This window comes from Lepisma saccharinum, chromosome 10 (assembly GCF_977018435.1).
Source record: "Lepisma saccharinum chromosome 10, izLepSacc3.1, whole genome shotgun sequence".
Classification (NCBI taxonomy): Eukaryota; Metazoa; Arthropoda; class Insecta; order Zygentoma; family Lepismatidae; genus Lepisma; species Lepisma saccharinum.
In genome coordinates this window covers 76,347,761-76,362,740 of record NC_139238.1, presented here as the reverse complement: position 1 = coordinate 76,362,740, position 14,980 = coordinate 76,347,761, and the positions used below count along the sequence as shown (strand labels likewise).

General features: G+C 42.1%; 1 protein-coding gene across 4 annotated transcripts in view; it reads left to right on the top strand.

Moving 5' to 3' along the window:
* LOC145993951 (uncharacterized) overlaps positions 1 to 14,980 on the top strand; it is a 276,598-nt gene that overhangs the window by 65,405 nt on the left and 196,213 nt on the right. For all 4 annotated transcript variants that reach the window (XR_014442307.1, XM_083129925.1, XM_083129926.1 and 1 more), the window contains exon 2: positions 824 to 3,658. Coding sequence is in view for 3 of the 4 variants with exons in the window: in XM_083129925.1 (XP_082986051.1) it covers positions 1,187 to 3,658 (2,472 nt within the window). In the remaining variant the exon portion in view is untranslated. The remainder of the gene's footprint in view (positions 1 to 823; positions 3,659 to 14,980) is intronic.

The window sequence follows — 14,980 nt, the reverse complement described above, 5'->3', positions numbered from 1 at the left end:
TAGCCTAAGGATGAGTTGATTTGATTTTAAAATTTTGGGTGCGTCAGCACTTAGGCTATTTTGCACTGACTTAGGTTAAAAGCTGAGGCTGTAAAGCGCCACCCAGCACACATAAGGACAAAAAGCAGGGCTACACACAGAATACTGGCCATAGGTCAGCCGCCAGAGCCTCGTTTGTCTGCAAAATGCAGTCCAGGGTGTCCTACGTGGGAGTAAGTACTACGGTACTACTGGGTGTACTACGTAGAAGGTCACCCCTTACACCCCTAAGGATAAGTTGATTTGAGCTGATGTGTGAGTGTGTATGTGGAGTGAGTGTGTGGTGTGAAAGTGCCAAGGTATTAATACTTTTATGAATAAATTTAGAGGTACATATTTTAACTAGAATACGTGTGTTAACTTTTGATCATGATTATTGTGTGTTTATTGCAATTAACCTGTACAAAATCATATGTTTTTGTAGGTGTATATTAATCACTAGTGATTTAATAATTTTACTAATGTGACAAAAATATGATTCTTTAAGCATAGGAATAAATTGATATTTACACAAAAACTAAGAAATTATCATTTTTTACTTAGTTATACTGGTTATTTTTAATGAATGTAATATAATTCAGCCTGCAGCCATAATCTTGCTAGATACGAGAAATGTAATTACGTAAATATCCTGGCCGTATTCATAATTAGTTTGCAAGTCGATGTGCAAGTTAGTTAAAAATCAAGAACAAGCAGTATTGCCTATTGAGTTAGAAACCAAAGCATGAAAAGTGTTATTTACGTTTCAAGATGTGTAGTCAACACTAGATCCTTCACCTTACAGGAACGTTTTGCGGCCGTGATGTTGGAATTGGTGAACTAGGAGCAGCTATGCATCGCAGGTGAAGCAAGGTCGGAGCACAAGCGAGGTCGCGACCCCAGGACTTCGGGACAATGAGAGGACGACGCAGTAGATGGAAAGGAGACAGCTAATGCCTAACCACCCTCCCCGAACATCTTTGGTTCGTCCTTTCCGTGTGTGCTATTTCTGGTGCGACGATTCGCGCTGTTGTCGGCATCTCAGTGCGTTGCAGGAGTCTCGAGAGTTAGCGTGTGTTGTGCTGAGAAGATAGTGCTTTTCTTTGGTGGTTTAGTGTGTGTTTTCTAAGTGCGGTTCGGCAGAGATGTTGTCTCCGGCGAGTTCCCCATGGACCATGGCACCGCCGCAGTGCGTCGCGAGAGTATGAACCCTAACCAACAACGTCCGGAGCCATCCGTGCAGGTGGCGGCATCAGTGACGCGGTACCAATCGTGCACCGTCGATCTACGACCCGGTCGCGTCGTCCACTGCCCCGATCTGAACGCGTGTCTGGTGAACGAGGGTCGAACCGTGCCCGTAGACTGCCGCGCTGTGCATTTCGGGTACGCCATCCCCGTCAACGTGGTCCCCCTGGATCGCAAGCCGGACCTGGCCGAGCTGGTGCTCGACTCCGGTGCGGAGCTGACCCCGGAGGCCGTGAACTACCTGCTGCACCACCACCCGCAGCTCAGGGAGAGCAACAACAACAATCTGGGCGGGAAGCCCTCTCATCCTTCGAGTCCCCACTCCTCCTCCTCCCAAACGATGGCCACGAAGTCGGAAATGCTGCAGGCATCCCCGGGAACAATGCGGAACAAGTACCCGCCCGGGGGTCGACCTGCGGAACCGGACACGAGCGCTCAAGAGGACATCGCCGCCATAGCTAAGCAGATCTCCGATCACGCGGAAGCGATCTACCAGACCTGGAAATCCCGCGGGTTGAGCCCCACTGAGATCCTCAACTGCCACGCAAGCTCCAACGCCGTCGACAAGCTCGGGTCGGCGCTAACCCCCCAGCCGAAGGGTGCTTCCCAGCAGCCGAAGTCAGTATTACCCCAAGAACCCCTTCGTTCTCCCGACAAGCAGCCTCAACAAAAAGGGAAACCCATTTCGCCGGTGGATTTGCTGACCGCTCCCGTGCTGGAGGCCAACTTGGAAGAACTGGTCAACAACTTCGTGGTGGAGGATAAGGCCCGGCTGGCCGCCCGCCAGAAGGGGACCGCCACCAAAACGTCCCCGCGATCGACGCTCCAGTCGCCCGCCAAGCAAAACAACGGCGGCCAAAGCAAAAACCTTCCGTCCTCGATTCAGTTCGCCTTGCAGAAATTCGAAAAGAAGGGACTCGTGCCCGAGGCCAACAAGCCGAAGTCTCCCCCGGCGAAAACCATAACCGACCCCATCGCCCAGTACAACGACGTCGCTCAACAGCGGCCGGTGGCGACGGCAAAATCCACCCCCTCGCTCAACACCCTGTCGACCCCTACCTCCAAATTCACGACTCCGGATACGACCACACCCGCGAGAAATGCATCCAAGGTCTCTCCGGTCACTATCCTGTCAACTCCCGGAAGAGTCGGTAACTTTGCGCCATCGCAAAACATCCAGACTGCCTTGACGCCACAGGGGACTCTGGAGACTACGTTTGCGGTCCAGAACCAGGAGCGGGGAAAGAAGAAGGGTGCGCAGGAAGAGAACTCTGGAATGACCACGTGGCCGTTGAAGGCGAAGGGTGGAGAGAAGCGCACGGCCCAACCGGGGCTGTTGAACGAGCAGAACGCAGCGACGAAGCATAATGTTCAGAATGCAGACTCCAAAAGGAACGGAACAGCAGATCTGAACACAAAGTACGCGACAATGCCTGCAAAAACGAAAGACAAGACGGCAGCGTACTTAGCAGAGGTGGATCGCGAGGAGGAGAAGCTGATCAACGCTCTGAAGACAGGGATGATCATTGCCGAAGACACAAGCTCGGACAAGAGTAGCCTCTTCCTGAAGAAGTCCAAGGACAAGGAGAAGACGAAGAAGGTGAAAGCCACGAAGCAGGTGGCATCTTCATCACCTGCTGACATCGTCAGCAACGGCGTTGCTTCTCCAGTCAAAACTACTCAGCCCGACAAGTCTCCAAAAAGAAAAGATGAGAAGGAGGTTTCGATGGACGCAAAGGATGAGTACGAGAGACTAGTGGAGGACTTGAACAACCTGGAGGCGGGAATGGCCAGGGCGTCCTCACCAGGATCTACCAACCGCGAGAGCTCCCCAGGCTCCAAGAGCCCCAAGTACTCGGAGAACCTCAACATGTCCCTTGTTGACTACGCGAAAGTCCGCTACCAGGCGGCGCAGCAGTACCCTTTGACCCAGCAGCGGCTGGAGGACGCGAAGCAGCTGGACAGAACCAAGGGCGGACCGCACACGGTGTCCGAGACGAGGACCAGGTTCGAGGCCGGCCAGTCCACCGACGCCTCCTTCAGGTCCGAGTGGGTTCCGGGCCGCTTCGTGGTGGACGAATCCGGGGCCCTGAACCCGGCCGACTTCTACCGGAGGAAGGCCGCCGCGAGGAAGTCCCGGAAGGCGCTCTCGCCGGAGCCCGTGCCGCACCCGGAGCTCACCACCCAGCAGAAGCAGCACATCCGGGAGCGGTCCCAGACCCCCACCACTTCCGGCACTCCCGTCCGTCCGTTCCTCACCCGCGGCTCCGTGGCCGAGAGGGTCCTCATCTTCGAGAAGTGCCCCACCGAGCTCCCACCCTCCATCCTGGAGAAGAGGAAGGCCCCCGCCATCAGCACATGGAGGTCCGGCAACGACGTGCAGAGCAAGGCACAGGTACGTGCGGTCTCTTATTACTTCATCCCTGTAACCCCATCTCCTGCACCTTTCGTCGTACTCGATACGACCTAATTGTTGTCCACCAGAAAATGACGAATCAACGAATTAGTGGCTGAACGCGTTCAGAAAATTTGGCTGCTTCTTAGAGGTTATACAATTCTCACTAGATATGAGTAAACATTGCTTTTTGATTGTTTTGATTCTTAATTGATATTTACAAGAAATATTTACTATTTTACGAGTAAATAAATTAAGTCTCTTCGATGACGTGCGGTACTTAATACTTTCAGACCGTAAATGAAGTTGTTTTGCCAGATATGATTAGTGGGGAATTATAACGTTTATACATACATACATATACATACATACTCCACGTTCACTGACTGGCACGGCCTCTACAAAACCAGAGGTACCAGTTTCGAATCGAAATCTGGGTATGGATGTTCTTTGTAAAAGCGAAGCTCCTTCATTAATGTCATCATATCATCACTCATCATCTTTGCAATTAACCAAAAGTGGCAAAAAATCGAAGTAAAATAAACCAAAGCGATCAATCAAACAAAACATTGACTGACTGACCTCAGATCCTAATATAGGCATCGTCATATATTCCAAATTGAATTGTTAATTGTAGTAGAATTTTTATTATATGGATTCATAACTGCTAGGGGGTCCAAGCACCTATGTCTGCTAGCAGGTTGGCGCGTTGCATAAGGAAAGTATTTGATGCCAGTGCTCGTAATGCATATGCGTAAATTGAACGTTGTAAACAAGATCGATGACAGGTTTTTTGCATTCAACTTTGTAGCGCGTATTCAGACAGAGATATTTTGTGCCTTTGTTGTGTTCTATTCGAAAATAAAACGTTGGCTAATCGGAAAATACGTTTGATGGAGTCTACATACTTTATTTCATTCTCTTGTGACACTGAGAAAGTGTTTATAAGTTTAATTTTCCTCACCTAAATTATTTACATTAGGAAAAAATACATTTGAAAATGATAAAGCTTTCAAATATTTACGTTCTGCGGTAAGCACAAGTTACGCAATGGAAGATGAAGTCGAAATCGAGCCTTGTTTACAAATAAGAATCTGATCACCAGAAAATCAGTAACTAGAAAATCTAAGTCAAAGGTCTCAAAAAGTTTAACAGAACCATGTGTTGCCTATAGATGGGAAACGTGGATATTAAAAGATAAAAGCGAAAGAAAATTATGTCGGAAAATATTTGGACCAAATAAGTTGAGTGAAAAAACAAAAGAACACAGAGAAATTTAACGCCGATGAGCATACTGACTTTAAAGCCGGCCGATTCCCTACAGAAGGTCGTTCCTCCACCCAGCCTTGGGGCCTGGCAGGTTACAGTGGCCCAAATACCTGCGGGGTTTACTTAGCCTGTTATGACATCCAAGATCTTAGGCCTTGTAGGTGGGAAAGAGAGAAAAATGTTCCTAGTGTCGAGATATATAAAGATTCACGGACGCATCGCCCACTTTGAAGGTGTGGCGTTCAACTGAGAGACATCCGAAGCTGCTCTTCTTGATTCTGGTTCGCGGGGAGATATTTTGCATGATGTTTTCTAGCCGTAAACGCAGCTCTTCGTTTGTTTTCCATTATGTTTTCGTGATACCACACGAAGGACTGATGTACGTGGTAGGTACTTTAATACTCCCGTCTTATATAGCATATACAAAGGGGCATTCCATTTAATCTATCTAGGGATCGATCAATCTGAAATTGTCATTTCGATAAAAATTCAAGTATCATACATAATTAAGTTAGAAGGTATTTTATATATTCTTATTTTATCTTAACTTGTTGATTTCCTTTTTTTTCTCTTGTGTCTCACCCGTGACACCAAAAAAACAATTAATTTCTCCTTTAACTATTACATTCCCCTTCAACTCCACTAGAATATTCAAAGGTCAGTTTCCTTCTCTCTTTGTCTTCAATAATTTATTTTTCATCATTTGAAAATTCACAGAAATTAAAATAATTTTCTTATTAAGTAAAGAGGCAGTGTGTCCCACCCGTGTCACAAATTTGTTCACTTATAGCTATAAATATAGGAAAGTATTATTATGGTAATTATGTTTAATCAACAGTGTTTAGTTTCGTAATTCATTGCTAACTATCAGTGGAATAGTCTAGGGCGCCCGCAGAATCATAGAAACGTTTATTGATTGATTGATTTGTTGTTTTAAGTCCACTTTACGCACAGTAAAGCTAATCGGGACTGGACCTACAGTTTAAAGTGGGATCCGAACTACTTCTGCCTCCACCGAGTATCAAACCCGAGAACCGTTTATTATTATTGCTATTGTTGTTGTTGTTGTTGTTATTATTATTATTATTAGTTACTACTACTGCTTTACAAATCATAAAATTCAAATTGGATTGAATATACTTTGGCGTTGTATACAAGTTGAAACTCTAGTCTACTATTAAGATAGAATTTGGAATCGCCTTGCTTCATTTCGATAAGCATCTAGCGTTTCACTTCGTTGATGGACGAACAGGTCTTTTTCTTTATACTCTTTCACAAAGCACAGATATCATTCAGAGACCACTTACTCTACTGTCCTTCATGGTACCTCTAATCCATGTTTTTACATGCCGAAGGGTACTGTGAAATAATAATAATAATAATAGTTGCTGCAATTTACGGCCTGTAAGTCACAGAAAACAACATTCTTTGTTATAAAATATCGCCATTCACCATTCGAATTACATTTACTCTTTCCAGAAATCTCAAAGGGAGGCAAGCTCGTGACAGTGGAATGCCCCAAAGCAATTAGTCTTAAAATTGCAGTTGGGGGTCAATAGTCGATTAGTTTTAAAACGACAGATTCAGAAGCGGTCACATCGATGGAGAAAGGAAAAATCTATTTTGCTCTTCTTTCAGTCTTCCTGCAGAGAACTCGAAATGCATCAATTCAAAGTTGATGTACTTTTTGTGCATCAATTGACACGTGTAATTTTGGTCTCTTTCAAATTATTTTATCTGATGCATTTTTAGTGCACCACGCGGAACAGGATCGATAAGATCATGTATTTCTCTGTGTATTTTGATGCATTAGCATTTTATGCACTTTTGACGTGTTCTGGAGTCAATTGACACATTTTGAGTTTTGTGTGTACTGTCACCGGCAATAAAAGTGGGACACCTATATCCTGAAATACTCTTTTCCCTGCAAGGCGTTATGTGTGTTGCCATTGAACATTTTCTATTAAAATTAACTTATCGCCGTAGAGTTAGGCAACACGCATAGCTCCTTACAGGGAAGCGAGTATTTCAGGATATAGGTGTCCCGTTTTTATTGCCGGTAAGTGTACCTGTAAATAGCGGCTCTGGGGATCACCATTCTGTGCCTACATTACACGGTGTAACCAGCAGGTTGTTACTTTACAGTGACTACGAAGATGAATGATGAAGCGATCCCAGCGCGCTATGACGACAGGGGTCCCGGGTTCGATTCCCGGTCTGGGCATTGGTATTCTTTGTGAGTGTCCACTCATCAATTTCATCAGTCATCCTCACCGCCGCAATTAGCCAAAAGTGGCAGAAGAGCGACGCTAAATAACAAAACTCAACTGAAATCAAATCATATGACCAATGCCCAGACCGGATTCATACCAGGAACCTTTGGTCGTCGGAATTTTGAGTTTCTAGAAAAAATTGGAAATGGCCGATGTGTATGGGTTTCTAAGGGAGCCATAGCATGTGAATGTCGTTAATTTTATTGAAAGCATCACTTATTATACATGAAACTAGAGATAAAATTATGTAGAATTTGGAATTATTGATACAATCATTAGTTTCGTGGCTTTTAAATAACATACTGTTTCAAACTTTTTGTAGTACAAGTGAGATTTGTGTGTGGTGTTTCCACTTAATTTAGTTTCAATATGATACAGTATTATACTATAAGAAAACTAAATTAATACTAATTTCATTCTAATTGTCTCGTTTATTGTTTCTATATCTTAAACTCTGAAGTATCGTACTTCAGTTCTGTAACAAACCTTAATTTGAAGAATCTATTTATGATAATTTTCATAGCCTTTGCATTGTTCTATTATCCTACATGTGCATGATGTTGCACCCGTCACAAAATTTGTCACATCCGTCACAGGCAAAAAATGTTTATAATAAAAGAATGTAACAATATTTTTAGAAACCAAAAGCATCTAAATGTCGAGTCAAGTTTGCTTTGTGAAAATAAAGTGAAATTGTTTCAGTAAACCCGTAATTTCACAAGAGTTTTCTGAAAGACTGAGGAAGGTCGCAAAGTTAAGTCTCAGAAGTGTCACACCTGTCACAATGACAAAAAATGTATTTTATGTTGAAATTACACGAATTGATAGAGTTGCATATTTGAAGGTGCTAAATTTGTCACACCAGTCACAATGGAATTGCCGAAAAGAGAATATTCTAATTGCTTCGGTCGGGTAATGATGCTCAAAGTTAAATCTCGATTCGGAGCTCTCATTCAGTGATCTTTAGCAGCCTCTCCAGAGGAGTGGAAAACACACAGCAGGATTGTTCGAATTTTCTGGGAAGAACATTTTTAGAAGCAACAGCACTCCCGCCTTCTCCGTTGCCTTCTTTGTCGCTGAAAGTGCATCGCGACAACAGACAAGACTTGGCAGTCACTCGTCTCGTTTCGTTCTCGTTTTCGTCTCGAGTTGTAACTGCCCGTGCCAGCCTCGGTTTCGTTTCGGTTTATAATACACGTCGCGGTCGCGTCCGAAGCCTCCAAATATACTTTTCGTACACCGTTTTTCAACTACAGGGCCGTGGCTTCAATCATTTACACTGGGCCGCGGGAGGTTCTCCTGAAGTTTGCGACTTGCAGCCCGAGCTGGCAACTAGCTGCAAAGATGGCCTTTCGTTCGGGCTTCACTAGCGATGAGAGGAAATTCTTTGTCGCCATTGTTGCCGAAAGCGGGGGTCGGAAACAATTCCTAAAATTATTAGTTCCTAAAAATATTACTACATCCTTTTTTTATAAACATTTTTTGCCTCTGACGGGTGTGACATGTTGCACATGTAGGATGTGAAATCAATGTCGCTGAGAGGGGGGCTGTCAGTTTTCATATACAGGGCGGCCCAAAAAAGTTTGTTATAATTTCAGTTACTTTTTTTGGGCCACCCTGTATATTTTAGTGGAAATATTTTGATTAATTTTAAGTTTTCGGGTGTTACAAATGGAACATGCCAATGATATTGGCCAGAGGGCAGGGACGGCGCTACAAAGGGCAGAAGCCCCTCCCCCTTTCCAAAACCGATTCTAAAGGCATAAGAGGTGGTGTTTCATTTCAACCCCATTTCCGTGATAACCCCCAGGTACGTAGAAAAACTGTACATAATAACCACAACTAAAAATCAATAACAAATCAATCAAAGAAATGACCCCCCCCCCCCATTTTTGTGTGAAGATACATAGAATTGGTATAACATCTTGTCCCCCCAAAAATTCCCAAGACGCAGGCGCGTCATGGTTCCCTTCTGTGGGCACCCCCTGCGGTAGAAAACTTCAAAAGTAGAAGTTTACATATTCCATTATAAAACTTCCATTGGGGCAAATACAATGTTCAAGTACATTTTCTAGTTCGGTTAGATGGCAAGGTTCCTTTATTACTCCATTATTAAAATCAAGTGGGGAGGGGACAGCTGGAGATATGCCTGGATAACAGTGACCACTAATCATTTGATACTAAGTAATTGGCCAATCGTGAGTCGCCAAATTTTCTCCGAAATCTGCTGCCTGTCTGGTAGGTGGACGTATTCAGTGTCTGTGCGATTGTTCTTTGATCATTGGCTTATACAGCTAAATACACAGTGCGGTAATGTGAAATCGAGACAGGTGAAAAAATAAGCAAGTCTTCATAGAAAGTTACTTAGCTTGGATCATTTAAAGTAGGACCCTTCTGCATCCACACATCGTAGCGCAAAGCCTACCAGTGCATGGAAGGATTGCTGGAATTCGTTTTGTGTAACCGTTTTTAAAATCCATGTCGTAGCCTTCTTGATTGTTGGTACATCATAAAAGTAGGAACCTTTCAGTGCAGATTTTGGTTTAGGAAATAAAAAATAATCACACGGAGCCAGATCCGGTGGGTAGGCAGGGTGTGACAACATACAGCGTCGATTTAGGGTCAAAATGTTCTTCGCAATCACAATCTTGCGTCTTGGGGGCATTGTCATGAAAGCAGACGCCAGCTGCCATCATCCCAATACTCGGGCCTCACAGTTCTTTTCCTTGCACCAAACGTTTCAGTACCTCAAGATAAAATGTAGCAGTAACAGTCTGTCTGAAATTTCAGTCTTCAGTAATGATTATCCTCACTTTCTCAACCAATTTTGGTGTTCTCACCGTCCCTGCTACACCTGTATGCTCGTCGTGTTCAATTGGCTCCCGTCCTTCACTGAAACGCCTGAGCCATTCAAATACACGCGTAGAGGATAAACAATTGTCCCTATATACTTGCTACAACATGTCAAACGTTTCCGCAACAGTTTTCCCCAAAAGCGAGCGCACAAAACTTGATGTTTGCTCTTTGTTCCATGTTGAAATCACGACACGTGCCCACATTGAACAACGCCACAAGCGACAATGTCGTTCAAGGTCAACGAGCTCTGCGTCGATTGTTCGTGAGATACCCGTTACTTGTTCGCACCACTGAAAGCTTGCATAGTTGCGCCACCTACCGAGAAAAAAAATCAGTCTGGATTTCAAATTGCCGGACTGTGTATGTACAATTATTTGCCTCTATAAATTGTATCACCATATTTAAGAAAAGGTATAATAAGTGTGGCAAATGAATTTTTATAAGTAGGACGACCTTCAAAATCTAAAGAAGTGTTATGTTTCTTTCTTGTTTGTTAGTACCTCATTCAATTTCTGACAATTGCATGAGTGTTAGCGATGTTCTCTCATTGGTTTAATCATTATATCTATCTTTATCACTGCAAATATTCGAAAGAGAGAGATATGCGATGTTAGAGAATGAAACAGTACACAAATTACCTAATTCTTAAATGCTAAGAATTTGAAAGATTAATATTGGGCTCACCAACCCCGATAGTGTAGCGATAAAACTGCTGCATTGATATCAAGGGATCCCGGATTCGATTCCCGGTGGTGGTAACATTTCATTACGTGGTTCGGATTAACCTCGGTGCGTATAATAGAACTGAATACAATTCCAACCAACTAATCATTACAATATGGTGCGAAAATCAGCCCGCTTGGGCAGTTGTATTCCTCGGAGTCATAGTTCTACATGCTAATTAATTTACCATTTGTAAGGTTAGAAAATAATTTCTGCAGCACCGTCATAATGGCCAAATTTGATTTCGTGCAGGAGAATCAATCTTTAAAGCACATCTAAAACTATTGATCCAATTCTGATCAGTATTTATGCATAATAGATATATATTCTGAAATAAAATTATAATCTTCAGCAGTTATTGTTACTAATCAAAATGCCCAGTACATTGCTTTTATGTCAATATATTTATCTCCTAGTGTAGGTGAATTTGAAGTGAAAATATTTTTGTTCCCTGGGAGTGGCACATCCCAAGTGCTCGCATCGTCCTCATTTTTAGCTGAATTCGTATCCTTGAACAAGAAAACGTATTTCATCATGGCAGAGAAAATGGTATCATTAGATCTAACACAATTTCTATTCAAGGGTGGTATTGTTTATTTCAGGGGTTCTCAACCCGGGGGGCGCGCCCCCCTGGGGAGGCGTTGGAGAATTTCAGGGGAGGCATAGTGAATGAAAAATATATATTACCCCCCCCCCACAAAAAAAAGTTGTGGCAAACACAAACCCCTTGTGTAGGTCTCAGAAAAGAAACTTCTGCAAATAGTTCTCTCCGTCACTCATTAATTGTGTTCTTAAGAAATAAAACCAAATGATGTAGCTTGAAATTTTAACTGCAGTGAGGGCAGAATGCTTTGTAATGTAGGCCTATTAAGCACTTTTATTAATTAATGAAATGTCCTATCAACAAAACAAGTATTAGTATTTTATAATATCTGTAATAATAAAAGCATTGTAAAATAGTATTTGGGTTAGATTTATTAACCCTAACATCACAGTTTTGTACATCAATAATTCATTACGCCTAGAGGGAGGGGGCGTGCACTAATTTGAGGACGCAAAGGGGGGCGCAGGCCCAAAAAGGTTGAGAACCCCTGGTTTATTTAATGCGTACTTTAAGGTAGTGTTCCTTTTCTGAAGCATGACAAGCTGCAATCTTTCGCTGCTCCATACTGTTGTGATTTGGACAGTTTAGAGTTATGTCACTCTATGAGGCAGAAAGGAATTCAAAGACCCTTCAGCAGTTGCTTGAAACATTTAAAGTTGCCTTTTACGAACGTTAGAAGCTTTGTGTTATTGAAAATGAAATGTGCATACCTCCGTCAACAGTTGCTTGCGGCAAATAAAGTATTACCTTAGTAATTAAATTGGTAACGAGAGGTTCAGTTCTCTATTCTGTCCTTCGAAAAGGAGCTTGCAAAGGTTGTAGCTGCTCATAGAAACAGATGTATCTTACTGGAGTTTCTTGTTGTGGTTCTTTTTCTCATTTTAGCAAAAAGTGCTCGTACTCTTTACATAGTGTTACGCGTAATATTTATACGTATATCCAGCGACTTGATAATGACTGTATTTTTCATGGCGTATTTTGTACTGTTCATATGAATACTAAGTCTGTGATATTATTCCACCCAATAATGACTTAGGTAAAAAAAATATATATATATATATTGAATTTTATTTTATAGAAAAGATTCGTATATGATGGAGCAAAATGCAATATCTTAGGATCTGACTGTAAAATATTTTTATATAGTAATAATTATACCGTAGTAAAGTATTAAGTAAATACGTTTTAGCTGATATTCGTTAGCCCCCGAGAATTTGGCTCCGAAATCTGTAGGCCCCCACTTATTTCAGTTTGGCGCCGTCACTGCCAGAGGGAACTAAATATTCTATTAGATAAAGTCGTTGTCAACTAATTTAAACCAAATTTTATGTTTGTCAACAAGTTTACACATAATCAAAATACTACTCTCTACGATTATGTCATAATTTATTTATTAATATTCAGATCTGTGTGTGTAGATTGAATTTTGTCCCCCCCCCCCCCGCCACATTACGAAAGCTCCCACGCCGCTGAGAAGGCATTTTGCCCTTCATGAAAGAATAATCTCGGGAACAAAGTGTCAAAAATTTTGAATATATTTTCAAGTATTCTGATATTCTTTTAGAATGGAGAGTACGAATTCTTTACATCACACAAGAAAAGAAAATGCTATGTTAGTAAATCCATAACTATGCTTGAATTTTGTTTTCTTGCTTGAGTTTCACTAAACAAACAAACAAAAAATCTTTAATAATTACATTTTCTACCTGAATATCAGCATTCATTTTCTTCCATCCTCCCACCCTCACGGACATGAGCTATCATTTCCTTTTAAGGAGAAGAAAAGAACCGACCGATATCGGGTTGTCGGCCTTTCGCAGGACATTATGAATCTTCAGCCAGAACCAATTTCCTCTTGGAATCATATCAGGCGCATTGTTCTAATGATGAAAGGAAGTTGGAAGAAATTTGCGTGGGTGGGAAAAGGACATTTTCATGTCGATCAGCAATCAGCGAGTTTTTCTCCAATGATTCATTCGATCATTCGTTCGCCAACGGAAGCGTAAATCACGGAACAATTGAGCCTAGAGTCATGAATTTATGGGTTATTGTCTGCCTGTTCTATTGGTTTCGGAGAACAATGAGACGTTCTAGTAGGGAAATAGTCTGGTAGCCAAGCCTATGTACCTCCCATTCTCAACAGAAGATTTTGGGTGGACAATGTTTTATTGGAGATTCTTGTTGAAAAACATGTTCTGAACCAGAACCCAAATTGTTCGATTCGAATATGGCGCCAACCTCTGTGCGGACTGGTTAGAACAGCACCAGGAGTACCAGTTTAGAATCCGGCCTCGGCATGGGTTTTCTTTGTAAGCGTCCCTTCAGCAATTTCATCATATCATCACTCATCCTCATCTTCGCGATTAGCCAGAAGTGGCAGAAAAGCGAAGTAAAATAAACAAAATCAATCAATCGATTGAATATGACGACCAGCGAAATAAGCTTGTCTTCTTGTTGAGTTAAGTTGGTGTTTTAAGTCCACTTTATGCACAGTGAGGCTAATCGGGACTGGACCTACAGCTTAAAGTGGGATCCGAACCACTTGTGCCTCCACCGGGTATCGAACCCGGGACCCCTTGATTACAAGGCGATGACGCTACCACTGCGCCATGGGGGAGGCCACTTGTCGTCTTGTATCCTGTGATAAAATCACTACTTTTCCACGTAGAAACTTGGAATGAATGAAATATAAAGTGTGTGTGTCAGGAATGGGCTATTTGCACAGGGTGCGAAATCATTTAAGACTGGTGGGGGGAGAAAGATCATAATCTGCAAACCCCCTCCCCCACAAACATACATATAAATTAGATGATATACATATTTATAATGTTATTAAAAGTAAAAATAAATTACTAAATTAGTAATTAAAATATTGTTATTATTAATTACACACAAAGAAATAAATTTGTTATTTTTATGTATATCAGATATTATAATGTAGCAACCTTTACTAACCAGTTAAGATGTTAATAAATTATGAAATAGTTGAAATGGTTTTATTTAGTTTTTGCTTTATGTTAATATAAATCAATTAGATTTCATAGTTATTATTGTTTTGCATTCTTTATTTACTTTTATTGTTCGTATTGATGTAGATGTGTTAATGATCTCTTGAGAGAGAAAAAGCATTGAACACTCAGAACTACACTAATTTGTGTATGTCGATATTATTCTTAGTAAAGTATTTTTTTAAATTAAAAGTAATTGCTTATCTTTTGTTTGTTGTAACAAAAACTCTCCCCCCCGGGAATTTTTGGTGGGGGGAATTTTTGAGGACAAGATTGTTGGTGGAGGGAAATCCCCCCCGTTCCCCCTCAGGTTTTCGCACCCTGATTTGCATCCATAATTATTCAGGCTCAAACCCCTTACTAGGACTAAAATCAACGTCTGTCTCGGATCATTAAAATCTCCTTACCCAGGTTAAAAGCTAAAGCTGGAGGGCGACACTTAGCACCAGAACCGGCCTTAGGGAGGCAAGTCGAACGAGACCCCTTGCCAGGCAGGGAGGTATTTATAAAATTTGTGCCCCTAGGCTATCCTGTGTTTTGGACCCTGCCGACATCATCATAATCACCAACGTTATTATTATTATTATTA